The 17,812-nt window shown below is 46.9% G+C and overlaps 2 protein-coding genes across 14 annotated transcripts in view; one reads left to right on the top strand and one right to left on the bottom strand.

Annotated features, from left to right (window-relative positions):
- Positions 1 to 4,549: 4,549 nt before the first annotated feature.
- On the top strand, positions 4,550 to 5,703 carry RPLP1 (ribosomal protein lateral stalk subunit P1). Its single transcript, XM_068672736.1, has 4 exons — positions 4,550 to 4,730; positions 4,852 to 4,926; positions 5,030 to 5,147; positions 5,582 to 5,703. Exons 1-4 carry the CDS (start codon positions 4,659 to 4,661, stop codon positions 5,659 to 5,661), a joined length of 345 nt encoding a protein of 114 aa, XP_068528837.1. The 5' UTR covers positions 4,550 to 4,658; the 3' UTR covers positions 5,662 to 5,703.
- Positions 5,704 to 6,893: 1,190 nt separating this feature from the next.
- PTK2 (protein tyrosine kinase 2) overlaps positions 6,894 to 17,812 on the bottom strand; it is a 195,132-nt gene continuing 184,213 nt past the window's right edge. For all 13 annotated transcript variants that reach the window (XM_068672732.1, XM_068672731.1, XM_068672730.1 and 10 more), the window contains 6 exons: positions 15,694 to 15,756; positions 12,683 to 12,722; positions 12,066 to 12,172; positions 9,008 to 9,163; positions 8,793 to 8,873; positions 6,894 to 8,170 (listed from right to left, as the gene is read on the bottom strand). In XM_068672732.1, the coding sequence (XP_068528833.1) occupies positions 7,958 to 8,170; positions 8,793 to 8,873; positions 9,008 to 9,163; positions 12,066 to 12,172; positions 12,683 to 12,722; positions 15,694 to 15,756 (660 nt within the window). In that variant the 3' untranslated portion in view covers positions 6,894 to 7,957. The remainder of the gene's footprint in view (positions 8,171 to 8,792; positions 8,874 to 9,007; positions 9,164 to 12,065; positions 12,173 to 12,682; positions 12,723 to 15,693; positions 15,757 to 17,812) is intronic.

A 17,812-nucleotide genomic window follows, 5' to 3' on the forward strand; every position in this document is an offset into this window, starting at 1 on the left:
AGTTGGCATCCAGTATCCACCACCTCATCTCACCCAGCTAAGTCTAGATTTACTGCCTCACACCAGCACCAGCTGGATAATGTAGCTACATGCCTGTCTTGGCACCTACCTTTGCCTACTCAGGTTTAAAAATTAGACGTGAAAGAGCTGGGGGAAAAATGTAGTAGGGCTACTATCATATGAGCAGTTTGTTTACTGTTCTAGCAAGAGAAATAACACGGCTTATGTTTGCTACACAGGGAATACAAGATGAAAATAATCCATCACAAGTAATGAAGGCATTTCAAAATCTGTGACTTTTAATCCCTGGCACCTGATGTGATGTGGTAGTTAGCATACATCACTAATAGCACGTCAAGCATTTTAATACCGGGTCCGTTAGTACTCAAAAAAAATATCAAAGCTTATATATACTTCAGTCAAAAATTACAACAAATATTTCAGTCACAAGACTGCACTTAAAGGTATTTTGTGAGAAGCAGCTCTCATTTTATACAAATTCTAGCACACAACAGGCAGATTTTAGGTTAAGAGGGCTATATGTGAGGTTAAGAGGATTTGGTAAAAGGACCTTGGAGCCCCCCACTGCAGGCTGTGGTATTTCTTATGGTATTTCCACCTGAAGGAAGAGCTCCTCATGTTGGTAGGCATGTGAAATGAGTTCAATCCAGACTTCCAGGAAAAGAACCACCTCTGTGATGAACAAAAAACAAACAGACACACAAACACCGATAATCCCATCTCACCTTTCCACGTCGTTCTGCTTGTGAAATACCCGACTGAAAACAACGGTCATTGCTGAAAGGATGTTGCCGACATGCAACTTCATCTGATACCTCACCCAGCTGCCAAACGAAAAAAAAATAAATAAAAAATATAGAGTTCATTTTGGTACTCTGCAATCAGTTGGAAATTAACAAGCCACCAAGGAACAGAAGATAGCTGACATTTAGGGGATGTTGCACAAGACAGTAAAGACATACCCCATGCTACTTTTGGGTTCTGAAGAACACTGCAAACAATTTCAGACATTCTCTGGAAAATATAGATCCGGAGAACAGCAATGAATATCTGGAACAGGCTAGAGTGCAGTATACTTGTATTGATTTCGAGCTGGTTTCTGTGGGTTTCAAACTTCATAAGCAAAAGGGCTTATCACTGTGTATACATGACTGCGGGCTTGCACAATCAGTTAAATAGTAAATCAGTTAAATAGCTTTATTTAAACAGGTTTTTTTTTTTTTTTTTTTTTTTTTTTTTTTTCCATGTAGAAGTCCTGGTGTTCCTGCAGGCTGTTTTCATGCTACTGTACACTCTCTGCAAGATTTCTGGGTTACTGGGGAGAGTTACGGCTCTGGTCTTCCCCTGTTCTAGTAGTAACGGCATACGCAGGTCATTTGCATTACTTCTCATGCTTTCTGTCACTGCCAAATGATGTTTTGGGGCACACTGAAACCTAATGATGTGTTACTGCGCAATTTCACCCCTCATCCCCCCAAAAAAACAAAACCAAAAACCAACCCCCTCACTGTTTACACACAAAACCCCCTCTGTTTTTGAAAAGATTTGGGGTCAGATTGGTTTGAAAGCTCTATAAAAGCGTTCTTCTCAACATGCTGTTAATAAACTAATATTAACAATTACAAAGTATTATTAAGAATTGCTGAAATGCTCAAAATCAGGTTTCTTTAGAGAAAAAATTGACTGGCAGTTACCAGTTATGATAGATACCCTATCATAACTGCTAGATTTCAAGTTGAAATTTCCCAGAACTGGTATTTCCCAAAGAAGGAATTACTGGTTTGAGGAAAACTGTGCATTTTCTAATATTTTTGAAGTAAGGTAGTATTTATGAATGGCTTTTAAGAATCACTTATATAAAAAGAGGTAACTGGGGGTAAATATTTTATATACAAATAAGCTAGTGGCAGTATATATGGCTTTTTTCTTTGATGAGAGAACATATTTTGACCTCACTAAGCACAACTGTTTTATTTTTAAACTAAATTAATTTAAAAAACAGTTTATAATGCCTGTTAGTCATTTATAATAATGATACAATGGCAAAAAAATGTTACTCAGAGAAGAAAGATGTAAATCTGATTCTTGACTGTAAAGGAATTCAAGCTTATGTTATTCCAGCTCTCAAGTGGCCAGACTTTTAAACTGTTATTCTGGAGTGTGCACACTAGATTTCTTACATACTCTATGTCCTTTTCATAATAATATATATATTTTGCTTTAAATGATAAAAATATAAAGTGAGATCAGAAAAAAAAAAGTGAAGGACTCGAGAAAGACTCAAGCAGGACTTACTTTTGTAGGTGATCAGAGCAAAAACCACGTCAATTAAAAACTATCAAAAAGATGCAGCACCACCTATTGGGGATGTGCTGTGTGCTGATTGTCACCACTGCAAGTAGCAGCAGAGTTTTTTCTTTGTTGTGAGCCCAAAGGAGCAGCCTGTCCAGGCAGGTTTCTGAGCTGGACTTCCCACTACAGTCACGGACTCAGACCTGGAAATATTTCTGGGGTTTGAACGCAGTTATGAGAAAGGGTGAAACAAAGAAAAAAAATCAGCTAAGGAACAAGTTGTTTCCAAAAAGAGGATAGGAAAAGCAGATACTGTACTGATACTATTAATGAACAAGGTTGGAGAAGACAATTTAATGGTGAATAGTTGCTTTCTCAAATCCACCCCTGCCCCAAAAATAAAAAAAAATAAAAAATCCCTGGCCTCAGTGTCACTCTAGCCTAGTACGTACAGCTATAAAATCAAAATCATACCATGCAGAGAAAAAGCTGGGACCACCACTGGAAAACAGTTGCAGGGGGGGATAACTGCGCTGGTTAACAGTACCCCGATGTGCCTCAACCAGCACAGGGCACCCCGATTAACCACCAGCTCCTTCCCTCTCTCAGGAGCAGAAAGCCTTCAGCCCTTTGGGTAAAGGTGTTGAGCCCCCGATCCTGGTTTGTCAGATCTGTGCAACTCGTGTGAGAGCTCGCCATGTGAACTGGAACTTGACAGCAGGTGTTGCTTGCTGTGAGGTTTGAATGTGGGATAATGGCAAAGGCCTTGAAAGAAGAGGCCCCCAATCATCAGTAACTTCAGAGTGGTTTGGGTTGGAAGGGATCTTAAAGCCCATCTAGTCCCAACCCCCTGCCATGGGCAGGGACACCTCCCACCAGCCCAGCTTGCCCAAAGCCCCATCCAGCCTGGGCTTGAGCACCTCCAGGGATGGGGCATCCACAGCTTCTGTGGGCAGCCTGTGCCAGGGCCTCACCACCCTGAGTGAAGAATTTCTTTCTTACATCTAATCTAAACCTACCCTCTTTTAGTTTAAAACCATTCCCCCTTGCCCTATCATTACACTCCCTGTGTAATGGGACAAAGAGTCCCTCCCTAAACTTGTGGTCAACTTATTATTGAAAAAGTGCAACTTGAGAGCAGGAAAAAGGCTGTTTAATAAAGGAAGAATCAGCTCAGAAAGGTTAAAAACAACAAAAGAGTTAAGCAGTGTCAGGAAAAAAGAAAGAAAATGTGAGATTCAAGTCTCCTTGGTGAGGACTTCATGATATATATATATATATATATATCTTACAGGATAAGGTTGGGTCTCCTGCAGGTTTTTTTAGCCTTTCCACAAGCTGCACATTTACAGAGGTGATGTTGGAGTTGCTCAGAGACTCCAACGCCCTTAAGCAAACTCCAGTTTCTGCTTCCAGATATTTCGAGCATAGCTGTAGCCTACACAAGAACTTCCTTCTAATCTAGATCTGTGAGTTCATTTGCCTGAAAATTACATTTTTCAGTCACCTGCAAGCGAAGTGCTGCAACATGCAGCATTCACCATCTCCAGCAGTAAGTAGCATCTGATCCCCATCCAGTGAAACTTGGAGATGCTTCGAATTATGAAGGGATGGATAAAAGATGTATTGAACGCTGTCATTTTAAGGTTCTAAATACCCTATCTTTTTGCAAATCCTTAAATTATTCTGCTTGATTATGAAAGTTTTATTTACAGATTGCGAACACCAGTCTAAAAAAAATACATATTTTAAGTAACTTTACTCTTGTCTGGATATCGGTTGATCACATATTAATATCAGAGGGGGAAATGCTGGAATTTGCTAAGGTTACAGTCACCTCGAAGTTGGGAAGTGGGAATTGATCACAAATGGCTTTTTCCACATCGTTATTTTATTTATTTATTTATTTTTACACACGTGCGCTTAGGCAAGCAACGTCACCCTAAGGTGCCAGCCACCCAGGTGCCACCCACGAGGTTTGGATGTGTTTTTGGGGCAAAACGGTGCCAAATCGCGACCCCTCGTGGCGCAGGGCGGCGGGCGGCGCCTCAGCCCCAGCCCGCCCTCACGCGTGAGGGGGGCAGCGGGAAATGGCCGCCGCCTCGCCTCCTCCCGCCCCCCCCCGCCGCGATTGGCGGAGCGCCTCTCCTCCCCGCTCTCGGATTGGCCAGCGGCGCTGTCATCTCCTCGTTCGGCTCTGCGATTGGCTGATGGCGCTGATATAAAGCCGCCCCTCAGCGCTGGGCGCCCTTTCCTCGCTGGCCGCACAAGGTGCTGTGTCCTTCACACGAAGCTAAGGCCGTTCTACCCCGGCGACTGGCACCGCGCCCCCCAACCACCACACCATGGCCTCCGTCTCCGAGCTCGCCTGCATCTACTCCGCCCTCATCCTGCACGACGACGAAGTCACCGTGACGGTGAGTGCAAGGCCCTGGCGCCACAAGATGGCGGCCGGCCGCGGCATGGCGGCGGCGGCCTCCTCCTCCTCCCCCTCCTCCTTCTCTCGGAGCCGTCTCCTCAGCGCCGGCCTCGTTGCAGGAGGACAAAATTAACGCCCTCATCAAGGCGGCCGGAGTCACCGTGGAGCCCTTCTGGCCGGGGCTGTTCGCTAAGGTAAGCGGGGGGTGGATGGGGAAGGGGGCTCTGGGGGGGGGGGGAGGGTGAAGCGAAGCTGGCCCCGCGTTAACGAGGCCGTGCCGGGCGCTTTTCTCCTCAGGCTTTAGCCAACATCGACATCGGCAGCCTCATCTGCAACGTGGGAGCCGGCGGCGGGGCTCCGGCTGCGGCTGCTCCTGCGGGAGGGGCTGCGCCGGCGGGCGGCGGGGCTGCCCCGGGTAAGTGGGGTGCTGGGATGGGAGCTGCTGGGTGAAACCTTGGGCTGAGATGTTCTTAGGCAGTTTGGGAGGCAGCGTGAGAGTGGGAGGGAGCAGAACCACGCCTCATGCTTAGTAATAAGGCTGGAGCCTTTCAATTAAGCACGTGGGGCTGGGGTTACCTCAGAGGCACAGGCTGCCTATAAAAGCTGTGACTGCCCCATCCCTGGAGGTGCTCAAGGCCAGGCTGGATGATGCCCTGAGCAACCTGATGCAGTGGGAGGTGTCCCTGCCCGTGGCATGGGGTTGGAACTAAATGATTTTTGAGGTCCCTTGCACCCCAGGCCGTTCTGTGATGAGCTGTCACCGTCCAGGTTTTGCTTCTTGACGTTAAGTCCTCCAGCATGTGACTTATGAATTGGTGCAAAAAATTCTCGCTGTTTTTTCTTTTATAGCTGAAGAGAAGAAAGAAGAGGAAAAGAAAGAGGAATCAGAGGAATCTGATGATGACATGGGCTTTGGTCTTTTTGACTAATTAGTTTTGTACCTGCCTGTAATAAAGAAGCATTGAACTGTTTGGTTGTCTCTTAAATGCTGGAAGGGAGCGGATGAAGGTTGGCCACCAAAACTGCTGTCCCCAAAACTGCTGCCACTGAATGCAGGCCTAGGGTTTAACCACTCCCCGTGTTGGTTCTTCATCCCCAGCAGCAGCAGAGGCGTAGCACAGCGCCAGTTACAGCTCCTAACTGCAGTCCCAGCATGCGGATAGAGGTGTAAACACAGCTGCAGTGAGCATGGGAGGTGTGGAGGTTTAGAAGTGTTTCTGCTTGGTGTGCTCCCTGTGCTGTGAGCTCTTGGGATGCTGCAGCACCCCACCAACTCCTAGCTAGGAGCTAGGAATTCCTTCCTAGGAGCAGTTTGAGGCTGGGGCACAACCGTGGGCATTTCACAGTGGAGAGCAGTTGAGAATGTTTTGGAGAAGGCTGAAATCCGTAGCTAAAGGCCTTTGTCTGGGGTTAAAACTGTCTGTAGTTACTCATTACAGCTGTAATTTACGGAGTAGATGAAGAAAGTCCTTGCAATACTCAGAGCTTCAAGCCTGGGGTGTATGAGGTACAGAGGGTGCGGAACGTTTTGCTTCCCCAGGGAAAAAATCAAGGAGCATCACTAAAAAACCAGCTGTGTTGAAGGGTAACTTACAAATGGAGTGATGTGAAAGTATTATGAAAACTTCCAAATTGGGCTTATCCTATGAGTCAAAGTGAGGGCTATCTTTCAATGTGTCAAAATATTAAATGAAAGGCAATGAAGCATTCTGTGTTTAAAGAAACACAAAAGCTGTGTTGGAGGGTTGTGGTGCATCTGGTTGAATGGTGGTAGCACTACGTTGCCCCATCCCACAAAACCCAGGACTTTTTGTGGGGAAGATGCAGGCACCTGGGGAAATGTGCTCTGCTCTTGATGGGGCAGTTGGTCCTGCAACTGCATTGCTGCTGAGAGCTGCTGAAACAACCCTGCAGCTGCTGCTTCCCCCACCTCCATCAAAGAAAAACTGATTTTAAAAGTAGGGGAATGTAAGAAGTGACACCCCATAATCACAAACAGTTCATTTAGATGTTCCTGTGCTTAGAAATAAAACTGCTTTAGCGAAGATGGCTAAAGAATTTTTTGATTTCTTCCTTGGCTGCTCGCTGTAACTTCCAAAACCTCAGGGAAAGGGAGGAAGGGCTCTCCAGTAAACACACACAGACAAAAAAAGAGCCAGACTCACTGGTAACACCTTTTTAATAGGTCAAAGTAACTGTACAGTTCATTATATTCTTCCTGAGAATAATTTATATCCCTCAACAGCAAAAAGGGAGTGTGGTTTTTATTTTAACAGAACTGATGGCATAACTGGAAAAACCAAGGAAAATCTACTCACGCTGCTCTACGGTAACTCCTCCCAGGCAAGATAGACAAAAGGATGGGTTAGTTAGCTACAGTGGGTTTAAAATATTCAACATGGCTTTAATCTGTCTTTATAAATTATATAAAAACGGGGGGCATGAATGGTTACAGGGCTCCTCGAAACGCCGCTCTGAGTTGCTCTGGTACAAAGCAGCATTTTTTGCTTCCAAGGAAAACGACGTTGCTACAAAAAGAACTGGCACGTTAATTCGGGTGAAAGAGACGAGTTTTCAGTTGTGTCCTACAGCTAGCTCCAACCAAACGCATCACACGGGCACGTAAAAGTAAAAGGCAGGAAGATGAAGAGGGCTTTTAGTCTGTCCGGAAACGACCGACGTCTTGAAAATATAGCTTTTTTATTTTCTTTCTCTGTAAATTGTGATTAGCATATTGCGACGTTAAGTGTTCTAATAAAAAAAAAAAAAAAAAAAAACTTCCAGTCTGGATAGTTCATACACTGCGGGCAAGAATTCTCAGCCCTGAGGTTTCCCAGAATTCTTCTTATTCACGATCTCTTTTTTTTTTCCCCGCTCTGCTGCTCGAACAGTTCTGGCTCCGAGACCCTGCGGCAGCTCGAGGCGAAGCGCGGCCGACACGACGGGAGCAAAACCCAACCTTGCTCCCCCAGGGCCTTCTGTACAGACTTCGGCTGCTGCCCACGCCGCTGCTTCAATCCCAGACCAGCTCGGCTTTTAAAAAAAAACTGGGTTCAACTTTTTTTTTTTTTTTTGTCGCGGGAGAGAAGCGCCGGCTGCCAGGCAGCTGAAGCAAGAGTCACTGGAAAGCCAGGACTGCGCTGGGTGAATCCTCGCTGCTGGTGGAAGGTCAGCCTGTGGCGAGCAGAATTCCTTCAGCCTGCTGAAACTCTTCCCTCGGTGCTCCTAGTGCGGCCTGGACTGGCTGATCATTTTCAGTCGGGCTTGGTCGATGACATCCAGCAAGTTTTTGGCGTCCACGGCCAGAGCGTGAGCGGCCGTCAGCATCTGCTTCTTGTACTCCTGCTGCAGGCTGGTCATGACGTACTGCTGGGCCAGCTTCATCTTGTTAATGAGCTCGGCCAAGTCCGAGTTGAGCAGCTTCTGCGCCATCTCGATCTGCAACGAGAGGACTCGGTCAGCTGTGGAAATGGTCAGAAATCGCTCAGGACAGAGCAACAGCACCCTCCACCCTCCCTGAGGTTTCGTTTCGGAGCTGGAGCCACCACGTGGAATTGCTACACGGGATGATTTGCTGCCTTTCTCACTATCACGCTCAAGGTTTTGGAGGAAAATGGTTTTATTCCTGACTCTCCTCAAATCCACTAACAGATCTCAGTCATTTCTTCATCCCAAACGAGGTTTCTAAGGGATATTTTCTCATCCAAAGCTCCCAGCTGCACCGAGCTGTGCTCAGTTACCTGTGTCATGACTTTGTGCGCAAGCTGTTTAATCAAAGATTAAATCTGCACCAAGAATTAATGCCCAGGTGCTCTCCCTGCACCCCAGTTGTGATTTGCTGTAAGCACTGCTGACACTTTTTATTTCAACTGTGCTCCTTCACCCAGTGCGAGCACCTTCACTTGGAAAAAATGACATCCATGCAGCACTTCGGTTCTTATAAACTTGATTTCATGAAGAAATCGGAGCGTTCACAGTGCCTACTGCATCCAAACGTGTGTGTGCAGGGAAGAGAGAGCCAAAACAGACGGGGACTGAGCAGCACGTGAGCTGTACCCACCTCTCTGTGGGTGCTGGCAGGAAGCACCGGCAGGGTCTCATCCACCGTTGCCAGCAAGGTTCTCAGTGCCAAGCCCACCTCCTACGGAGAAAAGGAAGTAAATAACGAAACAAAACAGCCCCAGAATGTGTCTTGACTTCCCAGAAAGCTTCTCCTCCATCAATTCTGTCATTCAGGGGCGAAATCCAGCCCCGATCTCCTAAGTTCCTCCTCACCTTTACCATGGGCACGTACTCCTCCGGCGGGGCCGGCTGGATTTTGCTGGACATCTCGATGACGGCTTTCACCAGCCCCGTTACGTTCTCGTAGACTTTGTCGTTGGAGCGGTCCAGGTTGGCCGTGGGAGGAGGGCTGATTTCCTGCGGCTGAAGCTGGAAGCAGAAAGGAGCTGCTGAAACTCGTGTTCCCCAGCAGATGGGGCTCAGCAACCTCCCAACCTCAGGGAAGGGCTGGTGTTCGCCACCGCCACCCTGTCCCCGCTGAACACACTCACCCTTGGGGCTGAAGGAAGTTTCCTTCATGTGTAATGAGGGATTTTACCAAAAAAATCTCCGAAGAGCTCCCAGTCTAACCCCCACAACAACAAAATAAGGTGAGGAAGGAGGAGCAGAGCACTGGGCACCTCTCAGTGCTTCACTCCCGATGGACAAAGTACCTTTTACAACAGGTCCCTTGTCCCCCAAAATCTTTTTTTTTTTTTTTTTTTTTTTTTTTTTGCACGGCAAATTAACAAAACCAGTGTCACCAGCAGAGCTGGGAGCCCCCAAAGGTGTTCACCAGTTTGTTTCCTATAACTGAGGGTAAACCCGACAGCTTCCAAGTCCCGTAAAGCTGCAGACACCCCGGTTTCCCCGCAGCTCCAGGGACAAGCAACCCCCTGGGGGAGAGGAGGGTTGAGAAACGCCTCTGTCCTCCTGCTGCCATGGTGCTTATCCCTGCAGAGCTGGGATCAAATTTGCACGTTTCCCTAATTGCTTACTGCCAGCTGTTACAGAGATCGGGCTGGCGCATCGATCAGAGGGTACTGGAGGAAAAAGGAACCCGGTAATTATTGAATCAGCAGGGAGAGGCCGTGATTGGAATTGGATGAAGCGAGCGAGAAGTTACAAGAGGTCGCATGCAAAGACGTCGGGGGACAGGGCACGTACACACGCTCACGCACTGCTTACCCTCCATGGCTATTGTTGAGCAGAAGGTGGGGGAAGGTTAAAGAAATTTACCGAAAGAAAGGGAAAAAAAAAAAAAGAAAAAAACAATATTAATAAACTCAGCAGGAAAAAAAACAAAAAAAACCACAAACCCAAACCAAAACACGTGTAGCAATAAGAGCCCAGTTAAAAAGCCTGCAACAAAAGTGATCCTGAAGGGGGCTGGCAGGCATTCGGGTTAGCTCGTGGCCCCCCCAGCTGACAACTGAAGGGGGGAGAAGTGCTGGCCATGCGCCCGTGCCGCCTTTTGGCTCGGCACGTGGGGAAGAGAGCATGCAAAGCTCGAGAAGAGCAAGGCAGGCTGGCAAACAGCGAAGTGGGGAGTGCAGTGAAAGGGCCTCTGCAGCAGGGGGGGGACGCTTCCTGGGAAACCCTGCTCCCTTTTAACGCAGCTGGGGTTAGGAAGTACCAAGAGCCCGCTCCAAATGCATGTGGAGGACGTGGAGGATACTGAAATGCACCCCAAAAACATCTTCAGTGAGCAAAGTCACGACCTATTCCAAAATAATGAACTTTTTTTTTTTCTTGAAAGGGCACGTGACAATCCCATTTCAGGAAATTACTGCCAGGAAAAGAAGAAAACCAGCACTTTTTTTTTTTTTTCCACTGAAGGAGCATAAATCTTCACACTGATGACGTTTCTGGCTGCTCAGGTTTGTTTGTTGCGAAGAGGCTGTGTTTCAGAAAACATTTTTCACGTTCCAGTATCAGTAGTTAGAAAGGAACTTTTGGAGAAGCCAAATTCAGCGCCACATCTGCTCCTGCTTTTTTACGTTTTCTGTGGCTTGGCAGCTCGAAAAGCACTGGCACCAGCTGATAATAAATAACCCGGCTTGAACTCGCCCGCGCTGCCTGTTTAGGCTGATTCTTAAATATTCAGATAACCTCAGGACAAAAGTGAGTGAGAGCGAGACAGGCAGGGGCTGGAAGATCAGCCTGTGCCAAACACAGTGCTTCGGTGAACCTCGTAGTCAGAGGAACTGCATTTTTCCCTGAATTTTCCCCAAATCAGCATCAGCTCCATCTGTGCCTGCCGTAATAGGGATTCCAGTTCTCTGCTCGAGGCTTGGCAGGGCTCTGATTAACGCGAGGCTCTCCTGTGAGGAACTGCACTATTTATTAACGCTGGCTGTCGTAGCAGAGCAGGGATGGCCCCAGCGTATTTACAGGAGCCTGCACCCTAATTCTGACGTTGCTCTCTTCTCAGGAAAGGGCTGGAGTGCACAGAGGTTGTAAAGGGAACTGGGGTGTGTCTGCATCACTTCTGGTAGGGCAGTGCTGATGGAGAAGCCCCCGTCAGTGTATCTAACTCCTGGAAATTGCTAATAGCAAAAATAGCTCCACTGGTTCCCCTCGGGAGGCCCTGGGGTCATTTGTTTCGGATTAGGCAGGTAAATGAGTCCCAAAGGCAGGGAAAAAAAAAACCTGGAGACATGATTTTAGAAGTCTCTGACACTCTTAAGGACCAGTTCCACTTACACCAGAGGAAACAGGGCACGGTTTCACATGGCCCTGCAGCACCTCTCTGCCAGACAACTCCACAAAATTTCCTGTCTGGTTTGCTCGCCTATTTACTGGAGATGTGACAACAAAGACAAAAGTAAGAAAGTCCCGACCACACCATTTCCTCTCTTTCCTTGCTCTCCAGAGCCAGCAGGGTTTTGGGAGTCGTGGGGCTGCAACAAGAGCTATTTGGGGCACCGCAGCTCAGATGTTTCTCCTCTACGTGACTGAGGGCCTGGACACCGTGGCAATACCTGAGGAACCTGGGTGTGCTGAGCTCCAAGGCTGGGTCCACATGAGCAGGATCCTACACCCCTCAGACCAGAAATAAGCTCACCTGGGAAAGATTCTAGGTGAGGAATGTGCTGAATCAGTCCTGGAGGATGTGAGCCAAGCAATAAACTCCCTGCAGAGCTGCCAGCGCACGACAACATCTACTCGGGGAGTTCGGTCACTTTTGCTTTCCATGGGCTCGGGGAACAGCTAACTACCTCTGAGGGGCACCATTTCATTTTCTGAGCCGTGTGCTAGTTTCATTTTCCTGTGCTACCCAGCACTGTACCTTCACGCCTTCGTTGTAGCTGTCCACGGGGCTGTTGAGGCTTGCCAGGCTGCCCAAATGGCCGGGGGCTCCGGGCCGGGGAGGTTTCTTTGGCGGCGCTGTGTGATCTGGTGAAGAAAATCTGCATTTTAGAGGACCAGAGCATCAGCTGTACCTGCTTAATTCTGGTCTATCAACATCACAAATGCTACTCCTGCTTTACTGACTCGGTACACCTAACCCAGAGCTGAGAGGTGCTCACCACCTCGTGCCCCAGCTGCGTGTCTGGGCGATCAGGCCTCTTCCTGGCAGAAGTCCTGGGCCTGACTCACTTCAAGACAGAGAAACCTAAATTTAGTTGTCTACCTGTGCTTTGCATGTCTCAACTCCACCCACAGTGGAGTCCTACACGGTGATTCAGCTTCCTCTAGACTCCCCAGCTGTTCAAACACCTCCTTGGAGTTGCTGACTACGTCTCTGGGAATTTAAACACTGCCGGAACCGAAACACCTCTGTGGAGTTCTCTGGAATCGAATCCAACCTTGTATGGAAATACTGGAAGGCACCTTTGTTGACTACTGCTGCTACAATCCTGTAATCCAGGATTCAAGGGGACGTGGTATGATTTGACTGCTTACCTGGTTTCCCCACAGGCTGATAGATGTGCTGGTTACCAGCCTACAAAATAAAGCACACATTTATAGCAGTTAGCACAGCGCTCACCATTTCACTAGCAGAACCTTAACCAACTGGAAACAGCCAGTTCTCAGCCCATTTCCCAGTTAAAAACATGTCCATATTCACCATCATCTCCTAATTACATCATTTACACAGTAAGGAAAGGATTTTAATTTATGTTGTAGTACTCACAGCAGCCCTGGCCTGTGTGTGACAGTTTATCCCTCACTATGAATCAAATGTGGTGGCATATTCACGGTGCTGATGAAGAAATCGCAGCACTTACAGAACTATTTCTGCACTGGAGAGTAGCATCAATAATGGTAACAGAACTTCTGAGCTGTGAAGCTCTTAATCAAGGTCAATTTGCTTATTCATTTGGAAGTATTTACTGATAGATTCAAGTGAATTTCCTCGGGAATTGTGTTTATACAACCTCCAGGCCAAGAAAGATGAAAATCTGTTTGGTCACAAGCAAATTAATACCTTGTGCAAAACTTGTCACATTAAAAAAAAACACACACAAATGTTACATTCACATTTTAAGCATGCGTATCTGTAAAAAGGAGTTTCCATTGCAAAGTAAGACACTGAAGGCAGTTAGAATTTAACATGCCCAGCAGGAAAACATTTCAAGAAGGCATTAGTTTATAAAATAAAGGCTGTTTTCTGCAAAGCCAGAACAGCTCTCTGCATCAAACCTAGGGAAGCTGCTTTTTCAACATGTTAAATAAAAAATCCTAGAGCTCCCTTGTAGTGGTGTGAAAACACAGGAGCTGCTTCGGTTTGACTTCAGCTCTGGATAATGCTATTACAAAGCACTGCCTAAAAACATTAATTCACTTTTCTGATCTTTTAAGCACGGTTTTTGAATCTCCCACATTCTTTATTTTCAGAAACACACCCAGGTGATGGAGGCAGCAGCAGCACACCCACTATTCCTCAGCTTCCAACCTCGTAGCTGCCTCCTTTCAGCACTGACACAACCACAGCTGGACAAACCAAGCCCCTTCCTTGCCCAACAGCGTGCAGAAGGTCTGCAGGAGATCCTCTGAACCGACCTGAGATCCTCACATCTTGCTAACAGGACCGACATCTCGTTAACAAACCCGAAGGACACTCAGAATTTTACTTCAGCATTTATTCAAAGCTTCGGCCTGGCGTTTTTAGAAATTCATGTCAGGGTTTTAAAAATTGCAGGCGGATCTGCCAAGGCTTCTGTGGTTAGGGCTGCCCAGCACTTCCTGAGGCCTCTTTTCTGCTGCTCAAAACTTTTTTTTTTCCCCCAATTTTAACTGCATGGGCTGAGGATTCCCACGCTAACTCCACTTCTAGCTCATTTCTAGCAGGTTGCTGTGGAAAACTGTGGCCAGAAGCAAAACATTCAGAGTGTCGGGTCCCACAGAAATATATTGCGTGGGGAGGACTCCTAAGGAAGATGCTAAGCAGTTCTCACAGGTTTTACAGATGATATTCTAGCAGGAGGAGGAATCAAAGCTCCCGAGTCCTGACACTCTCCTGCTGTCACCACGTCTCTCTGAATCCCACCAGGGGGAAGAGAGGGGTGGAAAGAGAAAGTTTGTGCACTTTTCCTTCCAGGAAATTATTAAAAAGATGGTCATACAGCCAAGCTCACACCCATTCCAGCTTCTACCATGCCTAACCTACCAAAAAGACACTCCGAGGGAGGACTGCAGTGACGCCTCGGTGATCGGGATCCTGCCACAGAAACCTCTGTGTAATTAATGCCGGGTGATTGTTTAACCCGAGCTCTCCTACAAATGCCTCCTTATTTCTCATCCTCCTGATGAGAAACTGAGATTGACTCAGAGAAGCATCAGGCATTTCCCGCTGCAAACGAAGTCAGAGTTGCATTTTAAGCCTATTAAATGTTTAAATGTATTAAGAACTCCAAGAATGCAAACTCAAACTCTGGAACTGAATAAAGAGCCTCTTGTAAAACCCATTTTGGCAACCAGCACGTTTTTCTTCCCACTCCTTCAAGTGGGAAGTGCCCAACCTCACCTGGGAACCTGGAACATATCCTACCAGCAGTTTGGGATCGGGGGGTTGGATTTTTCATTCTAACCCCAAGCAGTCAAAGCTGAAATGAGGGTCCGAGAAAGCAGCCTGCCCAAAGGAGCTGTGCTTTGAGGAAGTGGCGAGGAGTTTGATCAGCCCTCTGGCAGGATGGAGGCCATGCGACGCCTCTGGAATTGCATCCCAAATGATCGAGGAAAGTGGATTTTAAATGCTGACTTCCCAGAAATGCTTTGAAGGTGATCCCTGGACACCAACAAGGGAGGGAGCGCCAGGTTTCTATCAGTAACACTCCCTGGCCCGATCCCCTGTCCTCTCTGCGTGATTCAGAGGGTCTGATGGCAGTTCAACCACCGGGGAGATGTTTTTAGTTAAATACACAGCAGTGAAGCCAGGAAGAAAGAACAGCACAGCTGCAGCTGCTCTCTGACAAGAAATGAATGGCTGTGGGGTTTGCTCCATTTGTTTCAGAGCGGGTCAGTTACCCTACACAGATTCCCGGGTAATACAACAGCAACATTTACATTCCTGGTAAGAAAACCCTTCAGATATTTAAACAACTGCTGAAGTTATTTTACCCCGGCTTCCTGTTGATGGGAGTTTCAGAAAACCATCGACGGTTTTAAAAGGCCCAGCCCCAATTAGGCACCGCAGAAGCTTTTTGAAAATCCTTGCGACATCTCTGCAGAAGCATTTGTTTCCACGGCAGCTTCGAGGGGCCAAAACCAACCCCCCAAATCCTCCCAAGTGCTGCACGAGGAGCTCTGCCTCGGCTGCTGTTCCTGCAGAAGCTGAGCTTCTTGGAAAGCTGGAGCAGCATGTAAGAGCAGTGGAAACATTGAGCAAAGCCTCTCAGTCACGACTGCACAGCGTGTACTACCAGGAAGCTGGAAGAAGGGCTGGGAGCCGAGGAGATCCCACAAGCACTTACAGGGCCCTGGAGACCTCCGTCCTCGCGGTCGATGCTGCCCCGGGAGAGCCGCACGTCGGGTTTCTGCAAGGAAAAGCCACAATTTCACTGCTCTGCTTACAGATTCACACAACCTGGGCTTAAAACCGTCTTAAAAACAAGCAAATAATGTCGAAAACGTTACGCTGACAGATGCAGATGTCATTTAATTCCCCTCCCTACCATGCTACAGCTACCGAAACGCCCGGTGGGCTTCTGGACTGCTTCTCAGCACACGTGTAAAAAAGGCTTTTCGTGAACAATGATGGTACCGTTTCCCCAACGCTGGAAACCTGCATTTCCATTTTCCCAAAGGCAAACGTTGGGTTTGGGGCTCGTTTTCCTCCCCACAGCATGATTTCAGCCCCAGGATGAGGAGCGCTGCGCATTAATTCCCGTTTCCTGCTCGGGAAGGCTGGGATGTACTTGGCTGCCTCGGTGAGCCTGCGGCCGGGGCCAGTTGCTGGAGCTCTTCAAACACTGCTTTTGGGTAAAAATAAAGGCGCCCAGATGCACTGGTCTCCAAACACAAGCGACAAACAAATGAATTTCTGCTTTATCTGCTTTAAGGAACACGGGGCTTGATTGTTTTACAAGGTAATGCTGCTCACGATCCCTTCCCTTCCTTCTTTCTAAAAGCACCAAAGAATGATTCCAATTCCTATAGCCTCTTAAAAAACCCTAAAAGCCATCATGGGAGGCAGATCAACATACTAACGTTGATCTTTTATCATTAAAATACTCGTTTTGTGCCGGCAGCCTGCAGCAAGGGCTTATTCTTGGGATTTTCATTCAGTCCTTCCCAGATGGAGCAAGGCACAGTCAGAGAGGGTCGCTGCCTGAAAGAGCTTGAGATTAAAAATAGGGAAACAAAATTAGACAGGGAAGTATTTAACCCCTTCTTGGACGTGAAGAACCAACAGGACAAAAACGAGCAACTTGCTCCATGTTCCTCTGAGAATTTGTGGTACTTTTATAGCGAGACCTACATGGATGAAGCTTCAGTTTCATCCTTGATGATGATGAGGAACTTTTTCTGATGAAATTCTGATTTGATACAGATGTTAGATACTTCAGTACATATCAAGTGACTGATTCTCGTGGTATTTTTTAGCTAAATATTATCTAAGCACACGACTGAATTTCTATCGCACTGATGTTCACAATTCATCACTTTAATTTCTAGCCAGGGATGTGCCCGAAAGAAGATTCAGAAGCACAATGTGCACATGAGCCCAAATAACACCTTTCTTTCCAGTAGTAGCAGGAGCAGAAGAAAGAGAAGTTAAATTCACAGACATGGTAAGTCTTCTCCCCTCCTTGTCCTACTAACAACGTCCTACAACCCAAATCCATGAAGGGCATTGATGGTGCCCAGGCAACTCCAAGAACCTGAAAATGAGGATACCGAGTGCCAATGGGTCTGTGAGCAGTTTGTGCCACTACACAACTGAGCTCTCCCAGCTATGTTTCATGCAACAAATAAGCCTCACACCAAAATTCACCTGTTCCGCGCTTTATCCATTTATTTTTCTGCATTTCTTAACCTTGTTGGAGCACAAGCGGTGCTCCCAGGTGTATATGTGACATGTCAGGGGAAAAACCAGGCTATAATTTTGGCCGTGAAGCCCCCCAGATTGAATGTAACAGGTAAGACTTGCTAGCAAGCCGTGCTTAGAAGCACCCTGCTTAATGCTCGTGTTGTCTCTTCATTTCAGAGCATGAAGCCTTTGGGAAATGGGTGATTTACGATCGCAGATTTTTCTGAAAAGTTTCTCACTTGCAAGGATATTTTTTAGTACAGTGACTGTCCATGATGACGAGTCATCCTCAGATGTGTTTCATACTCACCGTATGACGGGGCTGCTCAAACACACAGACTTTGCTTTTTATTTCTTTTTGGTGCGAGCTTTACCAGACTAAAATGCAAGTTTAAGCAACGTCTTTTCTACTTACTTTTTTATCCATTACAGATATATATTCCTGGTTGGATTTTTATCAAAATCTTGCAGAAAATCAAAGTCATGGAGAAGTAAATAAGTTTCTTTTCCTAATAAAAAATCTGCTATCTGAAATCTCTGGAAACTTTAGGAGGACTTTT

Source organism: Anas acuta, chromosome 2 (assembly GCF_963932015.1).
Source record: "Anas acuta chromosome 2, bAnaAcu1.1, whole genome shotgun sequence".
Taxonomy (NCBI): Eukaryota; Metazoa; Chordata; class Aves; order Anseriformes; family Anatidae; genus Anas; species Anas acuta.